Source organism: Arvicola amphibius, chromosome 6 (assembly GCF_903992535.2).
Source record: "Arvicola amphibius chromosome 6, mArvAmp1.2, whole genome shotgun sequence".
NCBI classification, from domain to species: domain Eukaryota; kingdom Metazoa; phylum Chordata; class Mammalia; order Rodentia; family Cricetidae; genus Arvicola; species Arvicola amphibius.
In genome coordinates, this window is record NC_052052.2 from 148142995 (window position 1) to 148168371 (window position 25377).

At 50.3% G+C, this 25377-nt stretch overlaps 1 protein-coding gene across 2 annotated transcripts in view; it reads right to left on the reverse strand.

Annotated features, from left to right (window-relative positions):
• The window catches only part of LOC119816623 (semaphorin-4D), an 87687-nt gene that overhangs the window by 2908 nt on the left and 59402 nt on the right, over positions 1 to 25377 (reverse strand). For both annotated transcript variants that reach the window (XM_038333415.1, XM_038333414.1), the window contains 13 exons: positions 19388 to 19707; positions 17891 to 18036; positions 16390 to 16452; positions 14586 to 14684; positions 9937 to 10030; positions 8870 to 8983; positions 8030 to 8181; positions 6806 to 6981; positions 6566 to 6722; positions 5311 to 5533; positions 4086 to 4201; positions 885 to 1057; positions 765 to 808 (listed from right to left, as the gene is read on the reverse strand). In XM_038333415.1, coding sequence (XP_038189343.1) covers positions 765 to 808; positions 885 to 1057; positions 4086 to 4201; positions 5311 to 5533; positions 6566 to 6722; positions 6806 to 6981; positions 8030 to 8181; positions 8870 to 8983; positions 9937 to 10030; positions 14586 to 14684; positions 16390 to 16452; positions 17891 to 18036; positions 19388 to 19493 — 1663 coding nt within the window. In that variant the 5' untranslated portion in view covers positions 19494 to 19707. The remainder of the gene's footprint in view (positions 1 to 764; positions 809 to 884; positions 1058 to 4085; positions 4202 to 5310; positions 5534 to 6565; positions 6723 to 6805; positions 6982 to 8029; positions 8182 to 8869; positions 8984 to 9936; positions 10031 to 14585; positions 14685 to 16389; positions 16453 to 17890; positions 18037 to 19387; positions 19708 to 25377) is intronic.

Below are 25377 nucleotides of genomic sequence, written 5' to 3' on the forward strand. Positions count from 1 at the left end.
TAAATATGAAATTTCATTTGTAATATAGTGACACCTTATACATATAGCCTGAAGGGAATTTTGTACAATTTTCTGTGTGCGAGTGTATGTTCATATATAGAGGCCAGAAGTCTATCAGGTAATATAGTTAATCTTTTTTTTTTTTTTCTTTTTTTGAGCCAGGATCCACTGCTAGGCTGTCTGGGACCAGCAAGTTTCAGGGATCCACCTGTCCTGCCCTCCTTAGGTTTGGAATCACAGGCACAAACTACCATGGCCAGCTGTTTTACGTGAGTTCTGGGATCGAATTAGGTTCTACAAACAGCCATCTCCCCAGCCTTAAATTACTTTAAATGACATTTTACACATGAAACTACCATTCTAGTGTAAGATTTTTCTCCTTGAAGTATGACCCTGCACCAAATGTTCCCGAATCACTGGTTTTCAATTTAGGCTGTTTGGCCATACCCAAGGGCTCCTTCCTTCTCATTCTTAACAATCTCAGGTTTTGTTTAAGGAGCCCAGGTAAGCAGAGGAGCTTGGTGTGGGGCAGGACATGCTCTCCGGTGACCCGATACACCCTGTGTGGCTTTGCACTCTTGCTGGAATCACAGGGACAGAGAAAGACCACGGGTGCACCACAAGGAGAGGTCACAGGTCTGCTGCATGCCGCCCGACCTCTGTTCAGGGAGGAGAATGGAAAACAAAACACACACGAGCGGTGTGGAATGGAAACACCGGGAACTTTGGCATCCTGAGCAGGAAGGCAAAGGAGGGCCACTCACCCAGGCACGAGGCTGTGTCACCATTCATGTCCTGAATCCAGGCCCTGGAAGACAACAGACACCCGTTACTCTCCAGCCTGTCCACGGAGCACATACTCACAGTCCCGTCCATACTCATACCTGTTGGAGCCCACGGCCTGGTGCAAGGTAACACAGGCCTTGGCAGCTGGGCTCCAGGCACAGTAGGGGTCCCGCGCCAGCACGCAATCCTCACAGGTACCGTGCTTTCCGCAGAAGGCCAGGGGAGCCTGGACCACTCCCGAGTTGGAGCCAGCATAGACAAACCTCTTCCCCTGTGTGTGGGAGACAAACAGCAGGTGTAAGGAGGACTAGACACTGGTGAGGTTGCCAGCTTCTCTACCAACCCCGGGGAAGGCACCGTGCGCTCAAACACTGCAGGGAGGGAAGGGCTCCCTGGCTCAGAACAGGCCACAAGGTCTAACCACCAAGACCTAAAGGGTAGTTTCCTGATTAGTTTTATTGTCAACTTGACACACCTGGGCAGAGGGAATTGGAGTTGAGAAATTGCCTATATCAGATTGGCCTGTGGACATGTCTACGGGCCATTTTCATATTTGCTAATTAATGTAGGCGGGTTCAGCCTGCTGTGGGTGATGCCACCCTTGGGCAGGTAGTCCTGGGCTTTATAAGACAGTAGCGAAGCAGAAGCCACAGGACCAGCCCATAAGCAGCTTCCTCCACGTGTTTGCTTCAGTTCCTGTCCTGGCTTTCCTTACTGATGGACCTGGAAAGGGGAAGCTGAAACAAACCTTGTCATCCCCAGGCTGTTTCTGGTCAGAGTCGATTATTACAGCAACAGAAAAGCAAACTGAGAGAGAAATCGTGTATAAAAACACACAGGCCAGTGCACTGTGTCCCGGGAGGACTCAAACAACACCCGAGGATCCGTAGGGCCTGGGATTTGACATCACCCTTCCACATCTGGGCTGGCTAGGGCTGAGGGCACTGGATTTCTGCACCAGCCTCTCTTCCGACAATGTCTATCCCTATTTCCCCTGACTGGAACACTCCCTCCTAGAGGGCAGAGGGAGGTTCACAAGACTCAGAAACTAAGAAAAACTTCAGAAGCTGGAAAGTTGTAAGATTCACAAGTCCCTCTTCCCCAAGGTTACGAGGAGAGACCTGCGCAGCTGCCTGCTAGCTGTGTAGAGAGCTCTGTGGTCACAGCTTCTGGAATGCTGCTTGCGCTAGAGTAGGTTGTTTGTTGACGCAGCTGCTGCCTCTGAATCACCCACGCTCTTGGAAATACTCCCTCGTTCATACCCTGTAGGTAACTCCCCAAAGTCACTGGCTCACTGAGGTAGACTGGTCTCCATCCATGGAGCCCTCCCTGGGGTAAAGAGACTTCTGTGTCTTGAGAAGCTCACAACAGCCCTCTGCAGCTGCCTCCCACTCCCAATCTGATACCCATACTGCTCCCCTGGACTTACGGTAGAGGACACTGCACTACAGCTAGACGCCAAAGGGCACACAGCCTTCAAAGGCCAGTCCTGCCTCCTGGCAGAGAGTACGCACCTGTGATAAGGAAGCATCCTTATCACTCGTCTCTGAATCTAGAACGTCAGTGCGACCACACCCATCCACAGCGTGCAAAGAACAAACAGAAAGCAGGCAAATTTCACCCAGCAAGAGACACTGTCATGTGATCTCTGCTTGCCTGTATTTGTGAGGGAAGAGTCACCAAAACCAGTCCTGGTGCTGCAGTGTAGCCACACAGAGCTCAGTCCCTGCCAGGCACTGACTTCCAGGACAGGGACGTGTCACGGCACTAGTTGCAGGCCAGGTCCAGCTACCCACCTGGTGCTGGCAGAAGTCCAGCACACGGGTAAGTGACTGATGGCCCCTTGGCATCTGTGGTGGCTATCTCCCTAAAGGGAACTAAATCACAAACATGGGGCCCACGGATATGCAATCCATAGGGAAAGGCAACACCAGGCCAGAGTTCAGAACCAGCCAGGCATCGAAGACGAGGGTACGGGCAAGAAGCTAGCACTGGCACCTGAAGCCAAAAGAGTGACCCGGGACCTATCTCACAGTGGATCACATCAGAGTCCTGGCAAGGACAGGGAGCACCTTGGCAGGTAGGCATGGAGCAAGGCAGGTGGCAACTGTCAGCAGGGAGGTGCTGGCCCTGCTCCTGGTTTTCCCTGGGTCTTGTGCTGCTCAAACCCAGTCCTCCGCACCTATGAGGCTCACGTCCTCTTAACAGTCACATCATGGAAAGCTTACAAACACAGAGATCACCTTATGAGGCCATACAGTGAGGCCCAGGAACACATGGCAACACGCAGCATAGCCGAGATCTGGGAGAGCCCACAGTCTGTACCTACTGCCCTATCCTAGCTGCAATATGTCCATATTGCATATTGCATATTCTATACAGTCCACCAGCTAAAGGACTTTATACCTCCTTTTATTTTTGCAGTGGGGTCTCACTTGGCTCAGGCCAGCCTTGACTCCTGATCCTTCTGCCTCCACCTGCCAAGGCCTGGGACTACAGGTGTGAAGCACCATGTCCCATTCAGGGGCTCCAAATAAATAAATAATTTATATATAATTTATTTATGTATTTATATAATTTGTATATCTTATTTGTTTATATGTCTCTTCACAGCCTCTCTCTCCCTCCCCCTCCCCCTCTTCTCTCTCCGCAGCCCTGGCTATCTTGGAAAACACTATGCATACCAGACTGGCCTTGAATTTATAGAACTCCACCCGCCTCTCTGCCTCCAGAGTGCTGGGATTAAAGGCATGCACTACCATAACTGGTAGAGGTTTACATTTTTAATTGCTTGAGAATACATTTTAAAAATGAGTATTTTTATGATCTATGGAAACTTTAGACAACACACAGTGTGGCTGATTTGGCCATCAGTGTGCTTCCATGGCTCGTGGGAGCCAGAGTACAAAGTTGGGCACCTGGGACTGAGACTCTGGCTGCCAAGCCTGCCAAGCCTGTCAGAGACATGCTGGGAGCACCACAGGGTGAGCTGTTACCAATCAGCACATGTACCATGTCCCACAGCACAGCCCACATTCTCTCGGGCTCGAGGCACAAGGACGTGTTTCCCCAGGTTAGAGATGACCCAAAAGTGCCAGCTACCAGCTCTAGTGGCTTAGTATATTCAACCTCCTTGGCTCTGCCATGCCTCCTTCCCAAGCTATAGATCCTCTGGAAGATGCTGTGAGAGTTCCAAGCCAGCTCATCTAGGCCAGAGGCTGCCAAACCTTGAGACACCATCCCAGCCAGTCTTCACCATGGAGAAGACAAGCACCCAGGTCTGCCCCAGACCACATTACCTTCTTTGACGACAGCAGCAGAGTCTGGACCGGCTCATAGTCCTGGAAGAGCTGGGTCTCCTCGACAACGTGCACCTCCTTCCCAAGGACGACAGCTTTATGTAGAGCTCCCCGGTCTGCAAGGTCGAAACCCAGGTCAGCGAGGAGGGAAACGCTTGCTTTAAGGGTCACCTTACTGCAACCTAGAATCACCTGGAAAGAGCCTCAGCAGAGGAACTGCCTAGATCAGGCTGGCCTGTAGCATTGTCTGTGGAGGGCTGTCTTGATTGTTGACTGACATGGGGAGACCTCACCCACTGTGGCGGCACTGCCCCCACAACAGGCAGTCCTGGACTATGTAAGTGAAGGAAGCTAGCTAGGTAAGCGTAGGGCAACCCGGCAAAGCAGGCAGCACGGATGCATTCATTTCTGTGCTCTTGACTGTAAGTGCAATGTGACTCGCTGAAGTTCCCAGCTGACTTTCCGAAATGACGGACTATAACCAAACATACCCCCTTCCTTTAAGTTGCTTTCGGCCAGAGCGATAGGAGAGGAGGCAGCCAACCTTGATGGTGACCACTCACACTTCCGCAGGCTCAAGTTATTCCCTCACCAAGACCTTTGCTTTAGAAGTGGAGAGCAGCACTTGGCAAAATAATCAGGAGCTCAAGTTATAAGCACTCCAGTTTTCCCACAAAGCATCACCCCTGCCCCAGGGTGGATGCCACCGACCTTCACCAGTAAGGTCACATCCTGACACCTGAGTCACATTGGCTGTAAGGTGGCTGCTGTTGCACTCTACCTGGCGAGACTGGGCCCAGACAGGCAGGCGAAAGCAAAATGCTCAAATCATCTAGGCAGTGGGCCCGGGGACGCTGCCAGCTGCTAAGCTCCAACTCTTCACCCCCATCCCCTAAGACTTGTCTGGAGTTGTGCTGCCTCCTAAGGCTAATCAGGGCAGAATGGAGCCTGGCTCCTCCTAGACAGGGGCAGGGTCTCCCACTACCAATGAGGAAATACCAGGCCAATCCCTGGTTCCATGACAACGGGGACTACTTTGTCCCACAGGCCAGGACTTGCATATATAACAAGTGCCCCAGGTGCCTGCTGATAGTTACAGAAGCTCCCAGGTGCAGGGATGTCTTAGAAATCCCTTCATGCTGTTCCAAACCTCTTGGGCGCCTGGAGATACCAGATCTGCCCACAAATGACCTCGTGAATTTCCCAGTCTCACCAAGGAACCCACCTGTGCTGATAAACATGACATCGTAGAAGGTCCCATCCAAGGCCTGGGTCCTGTCTACCACTATCTGGGTGTAGTTTACATCTGTTTTTATTAGCTTGGGTCTGTTGTCTATGGGGGTCACCGAGTCGTCCATCAGAGGGTGGTCTTTTACAAACTGCAGTGTTTTGTCCGGGAGATTCAGAGAGCTGGTGTAGTTGGCTGCCCGAGCCTCACTGTCGATGCACTGTGGGAAAAAGCAGCGTGATAACACACTCTCTTAGCTCCAACTGAGCACAGAAGAGAGGTCGCATCAGCAGCCCTGGAGGGCCACAGTCACACTTCTCCAAAGAGGAACAGGGCTGAGGTGACCTCCTGGGGACAGGAGCAGTGGTTTTAAGGCACAGCCACATGACATAATTGTCTTAGAGCAGCAGAGGAATTAGGTGTCAATGAAAACACTCAGCAAACCTCTCCAATTAAAAACACTCATTTCATAGCTTCCCTGTGAGAAGAGAGCATGCTAAATATTGTTTAACATGTACACACACGCACACACGCGCGCGCACACACACACAGAGAGAGAGAGAGAGAGAGAGAGAGAGAGAGAGAGAGAGAGAGCCAAGTTCTAAGTAGCATGAAAGGAAAAAGGGCTAGAATTTTTTTTTCCTTTGTCCCAGCTCCTTAGCCATGTTTCAGTGAACACTGCATGCACACCAGAATAACTGGAGGGGGAAGGGGTGTACCCACAGAGAAGCTGGTCCTGGGGAGATCTTCAAGAGCCAGATAGGGCACTATCTAAAAGCCACCCCCACACACCCATTCACCACATGGCGACAATGTGCAGGCAACCCTAGAATTTCCTTTGCTTTAAATTTACTATATTTAGGAGGCCAGAACGTGAGTCCTGTTGTCTAATGGACAGGCTGCCTCAGGAGACAGCCTAGGCTCTGCTGACAAGCGAGGTTTCTTTGTAGAAATCGGGAAATCGAGTGGGCCTGCCATTGCGCAATGTCAGTTTCTCAAAAGAACCCAGGCCAGTGGTACTCTCTCATTTGGGCAGCATGTGGTGAGCCCTGTTCACGTGGAAGAGATCAGAAAAGAACAAGCTTCCCTCTTCACCCCCAGGCCCAGCAGCCACTCGGCCCAGTGCAGAGACTCCTGTTGCCATGCAACCGGCTACAAGTAAGCTCGGGAATCTGCAGTCTGCAGTCTCATGCTTGGGGCCCAAGACCCAAAGGGAAGATAAGCCCTCCCTGGAGCCGGGAACCCTGCTTACCGCTCCAGGCCGGGGAGTGGGCACCGGACCATTGTAGCGCACCCACTTGGTGTGAGATTGCTCCACCGTGGCACTCTGCATGTATTTTCCACGGGAGAAGACTGCCTCTACCGTGGCCAGCGAATAGGCACAAACCGCTGACAGACCCACATTGTTCCTGTGACGGGGAAACCGTGAGTGTCAGGAGGGTAGCAGGTCATCAGGGCGGGCGGGCTCCAACTGCCAGAGGAACTAACTTACAACTGTGGGGTGAAGACCGCATAGAACACAGGCTCCTGGAGGCCTGGGGCCCGCAGCACGAAGACATCCTGCAGTACGTTGAAGACCAGGCCACTGTCTGGCCTGGAGCAGATCAGCCTGGCCTTTAGGAAGGAGGTCCACTTCTTTTGCAAAGTCCGAAGGCCGCCCTGGTCCCCCTGGAATGCCAGAGACAGTGCGTGGTAGGGGCAGCACAAATGCAGCCACACAAACAGCCAGTTCATGTGTCCCCACCCACCAGGCTAGCCCAAGTCTGCTGCGGACGTAAGCGCAGTACTACTGCCACGTGGGCTGGGATCACAGAACACAAAAAGAGACACGTTCAATGACAACCAAAACAACCACATCTGTCACCCCAAGTGTCACATAAGTGCTACTGGACTTGGCTCCCGCAGCTTTCTGAGCTGTGACCCACAAAGGAGCATATAGGAGCTGGACAAGTGACGGGTGGCCTCCTTCCCATCACAGACCCCGACCCTGCAGACCATCTCGGGGGTGGGAGGGAACATGTAAGCGCACCACTGAGAGACCCTTTCACGTCCCCTCCGCCTGCCTGATTCTAAACAAAGTTCTAGATGTTTTTCATTTTCAGTGAGCCAATGACTGAGAGGCAGCTATGAACTGCAGACGACTCAGGGCTGGAGAGAACTACAGCTTGCTCCCTTCCTGGCCTTGTCTCCTGCAATTTCAATTACCCGTGATTAGTCACACACATGGAAAGGATTAATGCTTTCTTCTCCCCCTTCAATTTTTTTTCCTTTTCATGTATATGCACATGTGGTGCGCCTCCACATGGACTCATGTGTGGGTGCATTTGGAGGCCTGAGGTTGATAACAGAAATCTTCCAACTTATTCTTTGAGACAAGGCCTCTCAATCAAACTCAGAGCTTGCTGATGAGGGTAGTCCCTCTAAGCAGGCTTGCTCTAGGCTGGCATTACAGGGGTCCACCTGCAATCCATTTACATAGATTCTGGAGATCAGAACTCTGGTCCTTTTGCCTTTGTGGCAAGAATTTTAACCATTACCCCACCTTCCCAATCCTCTTTGGAGTCTTAAGAGAGAAAGCATCCATACGGCTCTGCCACTTTAATCACCGGTCGTTGTTCCATCTCCTACTGTGCCTCGATTCCCAGAGACAGGAATAGCAGCACCTGTCCGGGACTATGGGTGGGAACTGGGCCTGGGGAGAGGGTGAAGCACTCACCTTGCACACCCTGGCGACTCGTGGGATCATCAGCTTGAAAACGAACTCGTACTCCACAGACACCTCCGTGAAGAAGAAGTAGACCTTCTCATCGTCACCCTCTGCACCATCTGGGCTTTTCTGGATCACATCCGCAAAGACGAAGCTGGGCTCTGCAGAGCAGTATCACAGGATTGGCCCTGTATACAAAGCCACCTTGCCACCTCTCTACCTGTTCCCCATGATGTCCCAGGCTGGCCAGTGCAGCCTTAGGGCTGGAGGCGTCCCTTCTAGGATATCTATACAGTGCACATGTCACACTAGTGACATGGGGACATCCTCCTCCAAGGAGGAACTGGCTGTCTCCTACATATCACAGATCCCAGGGTCTGACTCCAGACCAAGGGGCCGGATTCAAAAAGACCATGATCTCACTGGCCAGCATCCCCAAGAAAAGACCCACAAGTAGCCCCCCCATCATCTACACCCTAAAGTCAGACAGCAGACATGCTTGTCTCTCAGTAATATAACATCTAAATACACCTAGCCTGACCCCCGAGGCGCCCCATACCTTATGTCTGTTTTCTTCCCATCAGAGCTTCATTAAAGATTCCCAAGTTGATTTGGGGGGAGGTGGAAGGTAGGGGTGCGACAGAAGCAGATTTAAAACAATGTTGCTAGCAGAGAGCAAGACACCTTCTCCGGTGTGGGTCCTGAGCAGTCCAAAGAGTTTCTACTGCCTAGGATCTGACATGAGCCACAGTCCCCCACCCCCACCCACCCCGTTCCCCATGGTTTGGCGACTGGCGGAGGGAAAAATGAAGTGGCACACCCACGAGGCTAGCAGCACACACTTCTTACCATTGAGCCACGGGATGGCATACTCTGTCCTCAGGGGGCTATGGGAGGAGTTTCTAGAGATGATGGGTTCGCTGCCCAAGAAATTATACGATGTCCCAGAGTAGAGCTCTCCCCCTGCAGTGGCAAAAAGGGGGTAGAGAGGGGAAACCCAATCAGTCCTTCTGTCTGAGGTGGAGGCTGGGGACGATTGTTTAACATGAGATCTCGACATTAGCCCAGGCTGGCCTATAAGCAAGCCTCATGCTTGCTCCCACCTCCACCAGGTATCATACCTCACCAGGCTACCATAATCTATTTATACCCTCATTAATCCCTTGGAGAAAGGGGGCGTCCCTGACTCCTGTGATATGCCTTTCTGCTTCCTACATCAACACTTTTTCTTTTACCAGGACAACCACGGTCGTCAAATTTAATTAAGTTTTTCTAGGTTAAAGGGTAATAGGATAGCTAATCACCAATGAGAATTCCCACAGCTGAAACAGACACTCCTCAGCGTGCGACACCTTGGAAAGCCATCCTAAGTAGGAGGCACTTTAAGTCCAAAGAGATGCTGGGGCACCCACACCGCCAGGCAGCATGGGCCAGCCTTCCCTACTTCAAACACACTCCGAGCATGACTGTGCGCTACTACTGCACAGAAGCGCCACCTCACACGATGCCTGTTTTGTAACACAGTACTCAATGTCTCACAAAGTCCCCTGGCTATTTTACACTGATGGTGAAGATGGACCCTCAACCTGACTGTCAGATCCCAGGGAGAGCTGTCCGTACAACAGCGCGTACCCACCAACCTCTGATGTGCAAGACCACAGCAGGAGGCGCTGTGGCTCCAGGAGCATCTAAGTGGTATGCACATGACTGACGGAAGCATGGGATATTGCAGTGGGGCCTGAATGATGAGCTCCAAAGCTCTTACTGAGGGGCCTGTGCAGTGGGACGCTCACCTTCTGTGAAAGCAGCTAGTGTCAGAATGAAACCAAGGGAGACAGGACTGGGGGAAAAGCTGAGTGTCCCAGGTGGGCCACCATAAACTCAGAGAGCGCAGGAGCCCCAAAGGCAGGACTCACCAACCATGACTGATGTGTAGCTGTGGGCAGGGTCGAAAGGGCATCTTCCTTTGCCATCTTCATTTTTCCCCAGAAACTTGAAGGACGTCAAGTTCTACAATGGAAGAAAAAGAAAACATCTGACCTTGCACCATGAAGACCAAAAGTGGGGAGCAAACGTGCCCTGACCATGTGGGTCCAGCGCTGGGAGCATATTACAGAACCCGGGACATGCAGGATCAGAGTCTCAGCTTGCTCAACCACACTACTAAATGGGCAACACAAACCAGACAAAAACCATGGAATCCTCACCTCTGTTCATCCACTACCAGCAGCACCAGGAGGATCCATTCTGATTACTAATGGCAAAACCAAGCTCGCTACAACAACATAGGCCACGCTGTGCTCTAAGCTGCCCCATCATATCCTATAAAACAATGGTTTCCAGGCTGCACTTTGCCCCAGGAGATTCCGTTTACAAGGATGGACCTGCACACCACACCATCCACCCAAAACAAACTGATAAGCAACTTATTCCTGGGAACAGAGAAGGGAGCCATCCTGTGAACCCACCAGGAGGAAGTTGAGAGTCAGGGCACATATTCACATTAAGAATGCCTGGGAAAGCAGACCCCAGGAGAAGGTGTAACTTCCTCATCTGGCCCCAGGAAGCAATGGGCATCTAACACTGTGATGGTTGGCCCTCCACACCCAACTATCACCTGGTATGCACTGGAGCCGGTTCCCTCTGGCTTTGCTCTCCAACACTTGACTGTAGCAGCTCCTTCCCAGCACTGGTCTCATTTGAAATCAACACAGACTCTCCAAGCCCAGTTCTGAAACCTCAGCCTCTTTAACCTGTATTTATTCTATAGCCATACATATGCCTTACACTTATAGTCGTCATATGCTGTGTGATATTCATTGCTAGTTAAGATTCAGATAAAAGCAGGGAGTGGGTGGACACGCCTTTAATCCCAGCACTCGGGAGGCAGAGGCAAGTGGATCCCTTGAGTTGGAGGTCAGCCCGGTCTACAAAGAAAGTTCCAGGGTAGCCAGGACTACCTAGAGAAACCCTGTCTCAAACAAATAAATAAACAAACAAAAGACAGGAATAGAAGAGCCTGTGTTTGCCTCGCCCCGATCACCAAGGCAGGTGGGATTATACAGCAGATTGATGTTACTAAAAAGCACGAACCCTTGAGAATTTGCTATTGAATAAATTCTGGCTGGAGGAAAGACACAGCAGAGGCCATGGAGGAATTCTGCTTGCTCCTGGTGACTTGCTCAGCCTGCTTTCTCATACACCACAGTGGTCTGGGCCTCCCATATCAATCACTAATAAGAAAATACTCTCCAGGCTTGCCTACAGGCCAACCCGAGGGAGACATCTTCTGGACCTTGGTTCCATCTTCTCAGATAACTCTAGCTTCTGACAAGGTGGCAAACACAAAACAAGAAACAGGACACATACAAAGAAAAAAACCAGATACATCCAAACATTAATACATATGAATCAGAATGTTCTCATACAGGGAAAAATGAGACACGGTGGAATGCCAAGTGACAAACTGGCGGGAATGCCCACAAGTGATGATAAGGTATTTCCACTTCTGAATATACAAGAGGCTCACAGACCGATTACAGAAGATACAGAGGATGAAAAATAGAAGAGACACGAGCCACCTCACAGGGCAACCGGCCAGCACTTCAGGAGTGTTAGGAAACTCACAGGGGGCAGGCACTGTACACCTAACAGACTGGAGAGGTTGAGGAGAAGTGCTGTCCACCAGTCAGGAGCTACCAGCCCTGCCAGAAACAGCTGGCTGGAAGCCACAGGCCAGCAGGCACACAGGGCCTCACAGGTAAGAATGGCTGCAATGCCCAATAGTCCAGTAAAAGCAATAAAGGTCACCAGTCAGGTTAGGAAGTATGAGCTGGGATGACAGCGTGGCCCAAATAATAATACACATCTATTATCAAATCTCACAGGGATGCCTGGAGGCTACTGAGCTATGCCCTGCTCTGAGCTACTGCACAGGGAAGAAAGACAGAGGGGACTAACAACCACTGTGCTTTCTTAGCTACAATAACGAATTCAGTTGTGCAGGAAAATATCCCCAATTTTGTTTATTTTGGTTTTTTTTTTTTCCAAGTCAGGGTTTTTCTGTGTAGCCCTGACTGTCCTGGAACTTTGTGTAGTCCAGGTTGGCTTCAAACTCAGAGATTCTCCTGCCTCTGCCTCCCTAGTGCTGGGATTAAAGGTGTGCACCAGTACCATCTGACCAGATGCCCCCATTCTTAAGAGATTCTTGCAAAGGCCTATGGGAACCACAGGTCATGCTTTATCAAGTGTACACACACTCACACAATCACAAAAATGAACAGCTACACACATGCAAAAAATGACACATGGTACAGTGTGGTCCAGGTGCACAAATGCACCACACGGTAGGCTCTGATGGAGGTTGGAGCTTTCCTCTTTTTCTTTTTCTTCTTCTTTTTTTTTTAAATTAGAATTTCCTAGTCTAGTTTTAAGCCAAGCATTCTATTCCCTTACCCCATACCTAGGTATTGCTTTGGAGTGTAAACAATAGAGCTGACACTTCCAACTAGACCAATGAGGGTTTAGTCAGGAGGTGCCAATGTGAAGATGTCTCCACTACACCACTCTCTTCTTTTCCGCCTTTCCTTTCTGTCTGCTTTCCTTGTTTTCTACTTAAGATGTCTATCTTTGAGGACCAAGGGCCTTTACATCCCAGAACACCCACCACATGCACATACACCATACATACATACAGAATACACACACACACACACACACACACGGTGCCAATCTTTTTTGCATCAGAGAATACAGTCAGTCGGGTAGACCTGTGCAGTGGCTCTCTCCCCCAGACAGCTATACACTATTTGGTTTCTTATTTCTCTCTTGATATTTTTTTTCCTTTGGAGAGAATCTTTTGAGCTTTATCTTATAACCCAGGCTGACCTCATACTCAGGAGTCTCCCAAAAGCGCTGGAGATTTCTGGTTTGCCTCACCACCCTTAGCTGCCTAAGTGAATGTCTAATGAGTCTGTGTTTTGTCTGGTTATATGTCTGACACTGTGTGTGTGTGTGTGTGTGTGTGTGTGTGTTCTGTATGTATGGTGGATATGCATATGGTCTAAGCTTATATATGTGTGGTGCTGGGGATCAAAATCCAACATCTCTTGCATGCTAGCATGCCTAGCCTCTAGCTGAACTATAACTGGGAACAGGTTTTAAATTTCAGCTAATTGAGAGTTTAGGTGAATGAAGCTTTTCATTTTGGATTCTTCCCCCATCTGTGGTTCCAGTCATCTGCAGCCAACTGCAGCAGAGCAATGAACTAAGTCTCCTGCCTCCTTGCCTTGCCCTGTCCTGCCAGGGTGGTCACTCCCCCATGTTCAGCAGACCCTCATGGTACGTGCTACCGTTCCTCAAATGCCGAGCCTCACGGTCATCAGAACACAGACTAAGGCTTAATAAGAGCCAAGCTTTTGTCATCAGTGGAGATTTTTGGAGCTATGCCCAGCAAAGAGAGGAAAGCCATATAGTATGTTTCATTCATATTTGTTATGGTTTATCTGTAAAATGTCTCCCATGGGCTCATGGGTTTGTTTCCAGGTAGCACTATGGTGGGAAAGGTTGTAGAGGTAACATCTACCAGAGGAAGTCAGTTTCTGGGAGGGGGCACCCCTACTTCTTATCCCTGTCTGCCTTCTGTTTTTCTGAGATGCTTTCTATTCCCTTAAAGTGTGAGCCAAGGTAAAGCCTTCCTCCCTTGAGTTGCTTTTTGTCAAATATTTGGTCACGTCAAGGGCAAAGGTGAGGGATTTGTAATATACAGTGTATTTGTGAACTCCCATATGCTGCTTGAGTGCACAGAGCAGCTGTCTCTGGAAGTAGGGCTGCACTTCCCCCATTGCAGACCCAAGCAGGCTTTTTGCAAAGGGTCTCCAAAACCTCTTGTCTGGGGATGGGCTATCCCTCAACCCTGTGACATAGCGGAGAGAACAGCAAAGAACCCAAGAGTAAGAACACTATGAAGAACACCCAAGAACACTAAGCCCTTGGGAGCAGCTAGAAGGTGAATCGTTTGCAAAAGAGGTTACTATTATTTATCTCATGATATAAAAGTGCCTACAGTGTGGGGGGCAGGCAGAAGTGACTGCCAACTCCCTCGGTTTGTAAGCTCCTTATCTGATGACATAGTCTCTCTGCTGCTATTTGTTTTTGTTTTTTTTTTTTTATTTAGAAGCCTCGCCCAAGCGAACCTTTGCTGTGACCAGGGCTCTGTCTATTGGGAGCTCCAACAGGCTGCCTTAATGAGACCTCCTTGATTTCTGAGGGGCATTTTAAACACCCAATTTGATGTTTTGATATCTATCTATCTCTTGGTAATTATCTTTTGACGCTGTCTTGCCATGTACTTAATAAATTAATTTATCCCACACTGCAAGTATGGCTACTGTAGATTATCCTCTGGAGCACACAGACCCTGGTCAGGAGGAACAGAGCTGTAGGAAGTCTGTGTAGTTCTTGGTCCACACGGCTTGCAGAGAGAAGGGGCGAGTGTGCCTCTCCTTTCAACACTGGCCAGGCTGGTGTGTGAACACATGGTAAGAGGGACGTGTTGGGGCCTTACCAGGTGGTCACAGGTGGGTTGGAACGCATTGGTCCCACACACATAGAGGGAGGTGGCGCTGAGTGGTTGCAACACCCGGATGTAGTTGAGGCATTCTGTCTGCAAGGGAAACACATACACAATCAACAGGCAACCACCAAAGAACCTGCATGTCCCCATGGTGAAGGCCAGTCACCCACTGCCCTGTCCTCTTCTCCACCCAGGCTGATCTGTCTGTGCCCACAGAGTGGGCACACTGCACAGTGCACCAGGCTCTTCAACGCGAACTTTATCTCTGCAGTCCACAGGCAGTTCAAGTGCCAGGCATGACTTTAGCTCTGTCCCTAATAAGATGCTCAGTCAGTATCTGTTGACCAGACAAAGCCAAGACCAAACAAGAGCCGACCTCAAATTGTACCGGGGTACCCACGACAGATGGCAATGTATTTACCCTTGCTAAGCACACCATTCATTTTGGTGCCCATATCACCAAAGCAGACACTGTACAGACTCCTTCTGCTTTCGTGGGGACCCCACCCTACACTCCCGCCAGCACAGAACTAGAAATAGCGACTAGTAGAAGTCAGAAAAAAAAGGCTAAACCCAAGGGTACAGCCAGCTGCGTATCCCTGAGGGCCCGGTGGGAAAACAAAGATGATGGTTTGCAAGCCATGTGCTATTTTAGCAGGACAGTGCTCAGATTATACGGGCTATAGCCTGAAATTATGTCCAAGTGGGAAAGTTGTTCTTTATATTTTTTTTCAATAACTGTTTTCAAATGGATGGGGAATCATTCAGAGGAGGGCTCCCTACCAAGTTCATTGTGGGTCCCCACGTGTAGCAGTACAAGGCAACAGCTCATTCGGCTACATGGATTGTCTGCACGACAGCGAGCCCATCATCATGCCTGCCCACCTCTTAGTTCCTGAGTTAACACTGCAGTTAGAGACCAGTACGGCAGTCTAAGTGTGTTCAGTTCACATTTAACCAAGGAAGTTTAATTAAAAAAAGAAAAATTAGTGGGTTATTTTTTTCTTTTCTTTTTTTAAAAAATATTTATTTATTATATATACAATATTCTGTCTGTGTGTATGTCTGTAGGCCAGAAGAGGACACCAGATCTCATTACAGATGGTTGTGAGCCACCATGTGGTTGCTGGGAATTGAGCTCAGGACCTTTGGAAGAGCAGGCAATGCTCTTAACCGCTGAGCCATCTCTCCAGCCCCCGGTTATTTTTTTTTTTCTTTTAATCTTTGTTTTGAAATCAGTCCACAACTAATAAACTCTGCCATCACTCAGCCATCATAACCACCATCAGGAACAACCTGGCTCTTGTGATCTAAGAACATCTGAGGTATCTGCAGGGCACCAGGTGGGCACAGGTGGGTACCCAGAGTGCCTGAGAAAAGGGATCCAAGGCCCAGTCTCCCTGAATGGGCACCACACTGATGTATAAAAACAAAAAACCCCAAACCCCAAAACTAAAACAAACAAAACAAAACAGCCAACCAAACCCCTGTAACTTCTCAGACCTCAGTGGGTGCAGGGGAACCCAGAAACATGGGGGGTGGGGAGGACTAGCCAATTTTACATCAGGTACTAGTGGGCGGGTACTCACAAGGCCAGGCCATTTGAAAAGGCTTCTCCAGGGCACTAATCCTGACACGGGGTGGGGGTGGGGCAGATGAGCTGAGAGAACAGGATTGAGTCCAGCGGAATCACATGCTACCCGGTGGGCATGTAGAGAGAAGCCCTGGTCCTTGAGAGGATCCAAGTCCAAATCCTAAGAAATGTGCACGCAGGTTCTCTGTGACCCACAATTACCTGCTTTGATTTCCCCTTCTCTGCACACTTTGCTTTTTTGTCTTCAGAGACCTTCCAATACACCTGTAGGAGGAATGCATGAATGCATGAGAGCCCGGGTCACTGCAGCCGCCCCTTAGAAGGAACCGATGGGACAAAACAGACACCAATAGAAAACGCACAACACAACTCAGCACAGAGGTTCGCAGCCAGAATAAAGTCAGACCGAGAAGAGGGTCAAGGATCAGGCAGATGCTGAGGCCAGAGTCATCCCCAGAGCTTCCTGATGCTCTGTGACCATTATCCCCAAACTAGCAGGATAACACAGCCTTCAGACTTGCTCCAGAGGAACAGCGGAGTGCTGGGGAGATGTTTCCATGCGAGAAGTGTTTGCAGTGATGCATAAGGTCACAAATTTGATGCTCAGAATCCATGTGAAAAGGCCAGGTATGGCAACGCACACTGGTATCCCAGGTGTGGCCTCATACACTGGCAGTCCCAATGTGGGGCCCTACACAGGTAATCCCAACTCTGGGAAGGCAGGGACAGGAGTGTCCCTGTGGCTTGCTGGCTGCCAGTCTACTTGACAAGCTTCAGATCAGTCGCGAGACCATGTCTCAACATAACCAAAATTTGAAAAGTGGACGGTACCTGAGGAAAGACACCTAAGGATGTCCTATGACTCACCGCGACACACACTCAGAACAAAACGGGAACCGATTCAATTACACCCCAAAGCGGGGCTTTCATTTGTTCTTTTGTGTTTTGTTTTGGAGACAGGGTTTCTCTGTGTAACAGCCATGACTGTCCTGGAACTCACAGAGATATACCTGCCTCTGCCTCTGCCTCCCAAGTGCTGGGATTAAAGGTGTGTGCCACCACTGTCTGGCTTCTTTTTTTTTTTTTTTAATTTATGTTTTATTTGCCTTGGTGTTTCGCCTGCATGTGTATCTATGTGAGGGTGGCGGATCTTGGGGTTACGGACAGTTGTTAGCTGCTTTGTGGGTGCTGAGAATTGAACCTGGGTCCTCTGGAAGAGCAGTGGGTGCTCTTAATGACTGAGTCATCTCTCCAGCACACACACATCCTGGTTCTTTTTTTTTTTAACCTTAAACATGCTTGTTACATTTTAATTACATGTAAATATGGCTGTGCATGCACAGCACATACGTGGAGGTCAGAGGACTGCTTGTGTGCATTGGTTCTCTCTATCACGCATGTCCGGGGGTTGAACTCAAGTCACCAGGCTTGACAGCATGTGCCTTACCTGTTGAGCCATCCCTTCGGCCCCTTCTCTTTCCTTTGACAGTTTTATACATGTATATAATGAATTTCAGTCATTTTTAGCCCCCGTACTCTCTCATCCTTTTAAGGGTGACCATGTATATACAACACAAATCAGACACAGAAACAGCCTAGATTTTTCTTGGGTGACCTTGCTGGTGGAGTCCTGAGTCAGATCTGTATAGAGGTATGGGCAGAAGGGAGCCCCTGGGGCGGGCGGGGAGGGCGCTGGACCTACCTCATGTCGCTTCTCAGAGACGTCCAGCGCGTTCAGTGCGAAGACAGCTTCCCGGGCACCCACGTACAGAGTGTCTCTGTCCTCACTCATCAGCAAGGCCGAGTAGTTAAAGATGCCTGGCTCACGAAACTGCACCAGGCCTACCTCTGTGGGCAGCAGAGAAGGGAAGGAAAACAAGAGCCAAGGAATCACTGCTTGGCCTGCACGCACCCTGGTCTCACCCCACGGGGTCAGCAGCAGCCTGGTCACATGGCCAACTGTGTCACACTACTCCACCATGGAGTAGTCCTCAGGACCCCAGATAACCTCAATGCATCCCCCAAATGTGAGAGGGGCTGGCCCATGGCTGGAGTCCCAAGGCTGGATGCATCCCTAGGCTATACCCCTGAGCGCCCTCTCTGTCCCCTAGTCCTGCTGAGTTCCAAACCCCTCATACCGGGGGCGTCCAGCACACCACACACCAGACACTTGGTCTACCCTCTACCTCTTTAGCGTGTCTTTAACCATCCACTTTGGGTTTAGAAGAAAACGTAATGGTTCAGGATTTTTCCCACTCAGGAAACTTACTTACTTGAAACCCTCAACAACAAAAATTCAGTACTAGGGCTGAGGACATAGCTCAATGGTAGAGCATTTGCCTCGTGTGTGCAGGACCCATATTCTTTCCCCACCACCCCCTCAAAAAAGTCAAGATGAGTGGACACAGGTCTCTCAACAATTTCCAGTCATGCCCATAACTTCCAGAGACAAGGGACATTCCTTTTACTCCTGTAGCAGTTTTAGGAACACAGTAACACAGAAGGACAAGAGCAGTCTTGGTTTTCTTAGGGGCTCACTGCGTGGCCCAGGCTGGCCTGGAACTCATGATCCTCCTGCTTCTGCCTCCTGAGTGTGGGGGCTCTCAGTACGTATTGTGGTGCTTAGCTTAAGTATTCCCACATGTCCAGGTGGCTTCAGAGTTGAGCATTCTTTTTTTGGGGGGGGGGGGGCGAGGGCACGTGTTGAGACAGGGTTTCTCTGTTTAGCCCTCACTGTCCTGGAACTCTCTCTGTAGACCAGGCTGGTCCCAAACTCACAGAAATCTGCCTGCTTCTGCCTCCTGAGTGCTGGGATTAAAGGTGTGTGCCATCACCGCCTGGCAAGTTGGGCATTCTTATTGCACTTCGCTTCCCGGCCCTCTGATCCCTCCCTGGAATGCTGTGTGGCCTGTGTGCCCCGTCCTGGAAGTCTGACCCGAAGACCTCTGATCTAATCTCAGCAGGGCAGCTCAGGTGCCTCTAGTCAGCAGGCATTAAACTGTGAGCTCCTGAGGTCACACGTGCACTCTGACTAAAGCCTGGCACCTGCTGTGGGGCCTGAAGCAGCCAGCAGGGCCTCCTGCTCGCACGGCATCCTTCTTCAGACATCCCAGCGACTTAAGCCCGCCCTGACCAACTCCACCAAGCATGCATCTCCATGCCCTCCAGAGCCACTAGCCCTCACAGCTGTGGAACTCACCTCCATGCTCCCAGGTGATCCGAGGCACAGGCGCATATGCCACCACTGTCCCCAACACTACCATCAGGGCCAGGAATAGCCCCCTGATGGGGGCACACATCCTCATGGGCAGGGGCCACCGAGTCCTTCAGCAGTGGACACACAGAGATGGCAGCAGGCAGCTGTGGTGTGGCAGCAGGGACTTCTCAGAGCCCCAGGGCTGGGGCCAGCAGCACAGACTGGAGTCCATGAGTGATAGGGTTCTTGAGTCCCCACATGCCAGGTTGGCGGTGGCCACCGTCACCACCTCATGCCAAAGGTTACTGGTGTTCCCTTCCAACCTGCAAAAGAAGGAAAGAAAGGCTACAGGTCACAGTAGCTCCAGCAGGTTCTCGGTCATCTCCCGACTCATCCCTTCCCACTGCCTGTCCTGTCTGAATCTGTCTGCTGAGGGACATGAGGGCATTCAGGATCTGTGGTGCCACCAGAAAGGCAGACCTTGCAGAGACACAAGGCTAAACACACCAAGATGGACCTACCAAGGTGGGTCGTGATCTGAGATAAGCAGCTAGAGGGAAAGCCAGTCGTGTTGTGATAAGCCACAAATGAAAGGAACAAGTCGGGTTTCAGTTCCCTGGGAGACTCACTTCCCAATTTCTGACATGCTAACCCAGGAAAATTATCAGACATCAGAAGTCTTCGGTGTCAAGGTGCATGGCTGAGAACACATGCAAGAGTGCACATGTAGGCAGAGGCACAAACGTGCATGTAGCCGTAAATATACACAAACATATGTGCCCACATACATATGGTATGTGAGCACACATACTAACCTTTACACCTATGAAAACATGCCCTCAGGGCCTCATTTTGCAGGAGTAGCTGGCTTCCACAGAGGACACACAGCCTGCTCAAGAGGCTACTGGGAGCTCTTCCTGCCTCACTGGGAAGAAGTTAATTACCATGGAAACACCAGCAATTAACTCTGATTTATCCAAACAAGGAAAAGAAAAACAGGCTTTGGTATTTGGTGGAATCATGGCCATGAGGCTCTTGAGCCCAACCCTGTCCTCACCTACCCCAGTCAGGCCTGAGGCCAAGCACACATCAGGACCCGTTTCTGAGCCTGTTGGCCCTGCCCACCAGAGCCCAACACATCAAACTGTGTCACACCAGCTGCCCTGCTACACAGGTAGGCTGCACCTTTGAGTGTGGCCAGCAGGAGATGACAGGGCACAACAGTTCCCAGATGTGGACCCAAGGCTGGTATAGCATCTACCTGCCTGCCAGACCTCCCCTGCCTCCCACAGAGGAGAGGGCCAGCTGCTCCTACCTCTCTATCCAGCCCTCTGTCCTGTCCTCAAGTGCAGCCCTGAGAGGCTGTCTGGCCTCCATCCCAACACATTTATAAGCGTCCTCAAGCCAGAATAGCCTGAACCCCTCCTTCCTCCAAGGAGTGGAATATTCTAGGCCAATGCAGCTGATCTTTTCCTCAAGTGACTGGTTGCTATAGCTCAAAAGCAATTATAGGAGACATACAAAAGAAAGACTCCAGTTACAGGGTGTGGTGTCACAGAACAGGGGTCAGCCCAGACCTAGCCCTACCCTACAGATTCACAGCAGCTCAGCAGCAAGGGGTGAGTCCTATCCTCATCCAACCAGAGGAGCAGAAAGCCAAGAACTAAGGCAGCAGCTGGGAAACACAATTATGAAATCTGGGTTCTGCTGAGCAAGTCCACAGTGCACCCTGCCTAGCAAGAGCCCATTCTCCTGCAAGAATAAGGAATGGAGATGTGAGTTGATGGGGTACACGTCATGGGCATTCTAAAGCCAGGGCCAATTTCCTCCAATGCTGAGCACCCACACTGCTGATGAAAGCGTTGAAAGCCAGGACAGCCATGCACCCTGATCTTGAACACCCTCTGGGTCCAGAGCTTCTGCAGTATGCCCAATAAGGGTCTAAGCCCAGAAGGCCCTGTGCTTTGCAGAAACTGGAGATGGCCAGGGCAAGGGAGCTATGACAGGCAGAAGGTCCTCTGATCTGTGTGCACACGGTTCCAGCTGTGAGGGTCCCAGGTGACATCCTATGAGGTTGAACAGCAGCCAAGGTCATGAAGGTAGGGGTCACATGCCACTCTGCTGCCTGCCTTCCTTCAAGGGTTGGGTGCGTATTTCCATTGTTAGAGTGTTTGCCTATCATGTGCAAACTCCTGAGTTCAAGCCCCAGCACTTCATAAACCCAGGCATGGTGATGCAGCAGCAGGTAGAGGCAGAAGAAAGGAAAGTTCAGGGCCATCCTTAGCTACATGAGGCCAGCCTGTGCTACATAAAACCTGGACTGAAATAAAATTTAAAAATACAAACTGAAAGAAGAAAGGGAGGAAGGCAGTTCTTCCAAAAGTAAAAGTTGTACACGAAAGTAAAAAAGTACACAGGCCTTAAATCATAATGCAGAGGCAGGGGTTGCTCGGTGAGTTCACGGCCAGTTCAGTCTACATAGCGAGTTCCAGGTCAGCCAGGGCTACAAGTAAAACCCTGTTTCAAATAGACAAACAAAGGAGTACTGGATGTGGCGGCACACACTTTTTTTTTTTTTTTTTTCGAGACAGGGTTTCTCTGCGGCTTTAGAGCCTGTCCTGGAGCTAGCTCTTGTAGAACAGGCTGGTCTCAAACTCACAGAGATCCGCCTGCCTCTGCCTCCCGAGTGCTGGAATTAAAGGCGTGCGCCACCACCGCCCGGCTGCGGCACACACTTTTAATCCCAGCACTCTGGGGGAAGAGGCAGGCAGGTCTCTGTCTACATGGTGAGTTCCAGGTCTGCCAAGATTGCACAGGGAGGCCCTGGCTCAGAATTTAATGAATTAACTAGTTAGTCAAATGTTTAGTGGCAGAGTATTTGTTTAAGTTTATATAAAATCCTGGGGGAAGGAGTGGGGTGCAGGGGACCAGACACAGAGAAAGAATTTGCCTACCTGCGAACTGTGAAACACAGATCCTGTACAGAGCCCAGCGCTTGGGCCCAGACCAGACACAGCACAGCACCATTAACCTGGGAGCTGATGAACACGCATGCTGCTTGTAAGGACGCTCCACTATGACCCAAAGGACAGGAGACAATTCAGACGCTACAAAGAGACAGACCCCTAGCTGGGAGACACATAGATGTGCATGTTGTGTAGGGTGATAAAGAGGCCCCCCTAAAGTTTACCTTCAGCAGCAGCACAGGACTTCAAAACCCCAACTTCCCCTTTCCCAGAGCTGTGAGTGTCACAGGACACTCATATCCCTGAGCCACAAAATGAAACCCTCACCTCAGTAAGACACAAGGGATGGGAGACCCAGGAAGGCACGGGCCACTACAGCATGCTCACCCACCTCCAGCCCCACCCACTGTCTGGATCCATGGAGATGACGGCCACCCAACCTGTAAGGCTGTCTTGGGTGCACCTCCTTCCCAGTCCATCTACCCTCCCCAAGCTCAGCAGCTTTCCCCTTCCCTTCCTCCCAGCATGCTCACCCCCCTGCCTCTGATGCTTCCTGCTTCATTCTAGGTAACAGGATCCTAAATGTTCCTAGGTGGGCAGAACGCCCAGTTCAACACATTTCTAAGTGGCCCTGGTTCTAGCCAAAGATATATAAGTGGAAATTACTAGAAACAATTCTGCAAAATTGGCTAACAATAGCATTCTGACCCTAAGCTCATCTTCATGCTGCTACCTGGAACTCAGAGCTGATGTCTGGAGCTCTAACAGCCATTCTATGAACATAAAAATAAGGATCTCAGAGCTGGGTGGTGGTAGTACATGCCTTTAATCCCACCACTCGGGAGGCAGAGACAGGAGGATCTCTGTGAGTTCAAGGCCAGCCTGGTCTACAAGAGCTAGTTTTAGGACAGCTAAGGCTATTACACAGAAAAACCCTGTAGAAAGAAATTTCTTTCACACCTGGTACCACAGCCATTCAGTCCCAAAGAAACATACATAGGCTTATATTAATTATAAACTGTTTGGTATATTAGCTCAGGCTTATTATTAACTAGCTCTTACAACCTAAATTAACTCATAATTTTCATCTATGTTGAGCCACGTGACTTAGTACCTTTTCTCAGTGCAGCATTCTCATCTTGCTTCCTCTGCGTCTGGCTGGTGATGGTGTCTCTGTCTTCTTCCCAGAATTCTCCTAGTCTGATTGCCCCACCTACACTTCCTGCCTGCTACTGATCAGTGTTTTTTGTTTGTACAGGGTTTCTCTGTAGCTTTGGAGCATGTCCTGGAACTAGCTCTTATAGACCAGGCTGGCCTTGAGCTCACAGAGATCCGCCTGCCTCTGCCTCCTGAGAACTGAGCTAATCAGCATTTTATTGAACTAACACGAGTGACAAATCTTTACAGTGTTCAAGAGCATTATCCCACAGCAAAACTGTCTCAACACCCCCAAAATAAATGAATAAATGAACAAATGAATGAATGAACAAATAAATAAATAAACAAATGAGGGTGGCACTCTATGACCTGCGGAGTGACGTCAAGGAGGCTGGTCCCTGAGACCACAGCTAAGGCTCTGCGCCTGCATCTTCCTGCAGTCCAAGGATGAATTATTACCAAACACATTCAAAATATAGCAATGAGAGCTCCAGGGGAAGAGAGATTGGTCTATAGTGGAAATGTAATCAATATACACTACCATGGCTTCATGTGCAGTCTCAGTCGCTAAAGGGGAGTGTTGCGGCAGGGGAGGAACTCACTGGGAGGGTGAGGGAGGGGCAGAGGTGCAAAGCAAGGAGCAGAGAGCAGGAGCCTCAGCTTGTGCCCCAGTACAGTCCCTGGAATGGGAAAGACAGGACACAAGCTAAAGCAAATTTGAAGGAAAATACCAAGTGGCTGGAATAACGGAAGCTCCTCACTGCTCCAGGGTAGTCAGCCTGACCAGGGCTGCCCTTGGATATAAGCTTTACAAAACACATCAGCTAGGACTCGAGAGGCGGTTCAGCCATGAAGAGCAGTTGCTGCTCTTAGATAGAGAACCTGGGTTTCAATCCCAGGACCTACATGGCGTCTCACAACCATCTGAAAACTCCAGTTCCAGGGATCTGACGCTACCTTTCTGGCCTTCGGTGGCAGCTGGAAGCAACTCCTCTGGCAACCCTGGCTAACTGTAAAGACAGTAGGAAGTGTGGGGCTCACCATGGTCCTCAAACATCCCCACCCTGGGCTGACCCTGACGCTGCTTACAGAAGCACAGGACATGCATAGTCAAGCCGAGCCCACCACTGCGGCAGCAGCTCCTGCCCTGTAGACCCAATCCCACAATGCAGAGCAGTTATTTCATGGGCAGACACTAGAGGGCAACAGCCTTGCCGAGACCCTGATGCTCTTAAAAACACACCCCAGGGACCAGCCAGAGCCTAGGGGGATGGGGGACCGAGAAGTGGAAAAGGAAGGGGAGGAGGAGGACTGTTGGGTCTGACTCCCCCACCTTCTTTTCCTTTTTTCCCCTCTACACTACTCACTGTTTGGTGTAATTTAAAACTCACTTTAAACAAAGCGACTGCCACTCCCACACAGACAGGCTGCCATGGTGCCTTCCAGGAAAGCTCCACAGTCATCCTTGAATGCCAAGTTCAGGACCTTGCTCTCTGTGTTTAAATTTAAACAAACAGATGTAACACCTTTTCCTCAGGGGAAGCTGAAGTCTCCCACTGACAGCTGAGGCCCTCCTGCTTTCTGCGGTGACAGTGAATTGTCTCAGAAGAGGGCCTGACGTCCCATTAAAGACAGGGTCACGAGGAGCCCATTTACCACACGGAGAAGGAAGACTTGCCTACTGGAAATCCAGGAGAAAGAGCTGCAGTTTCTCCCGCAGCCTGCCTGGACTGTCAGAAGGCAGCTCTCCACCTCCAGGGAACCCTGAAAATCTCAGCAGAGGCTGCAACTGAAAACAGGAACAACCCCCAGCCAGAGCAAGATTAGAGTGGTGAGCACACAGTTCAGGTCTGGGACCATTAATAACCT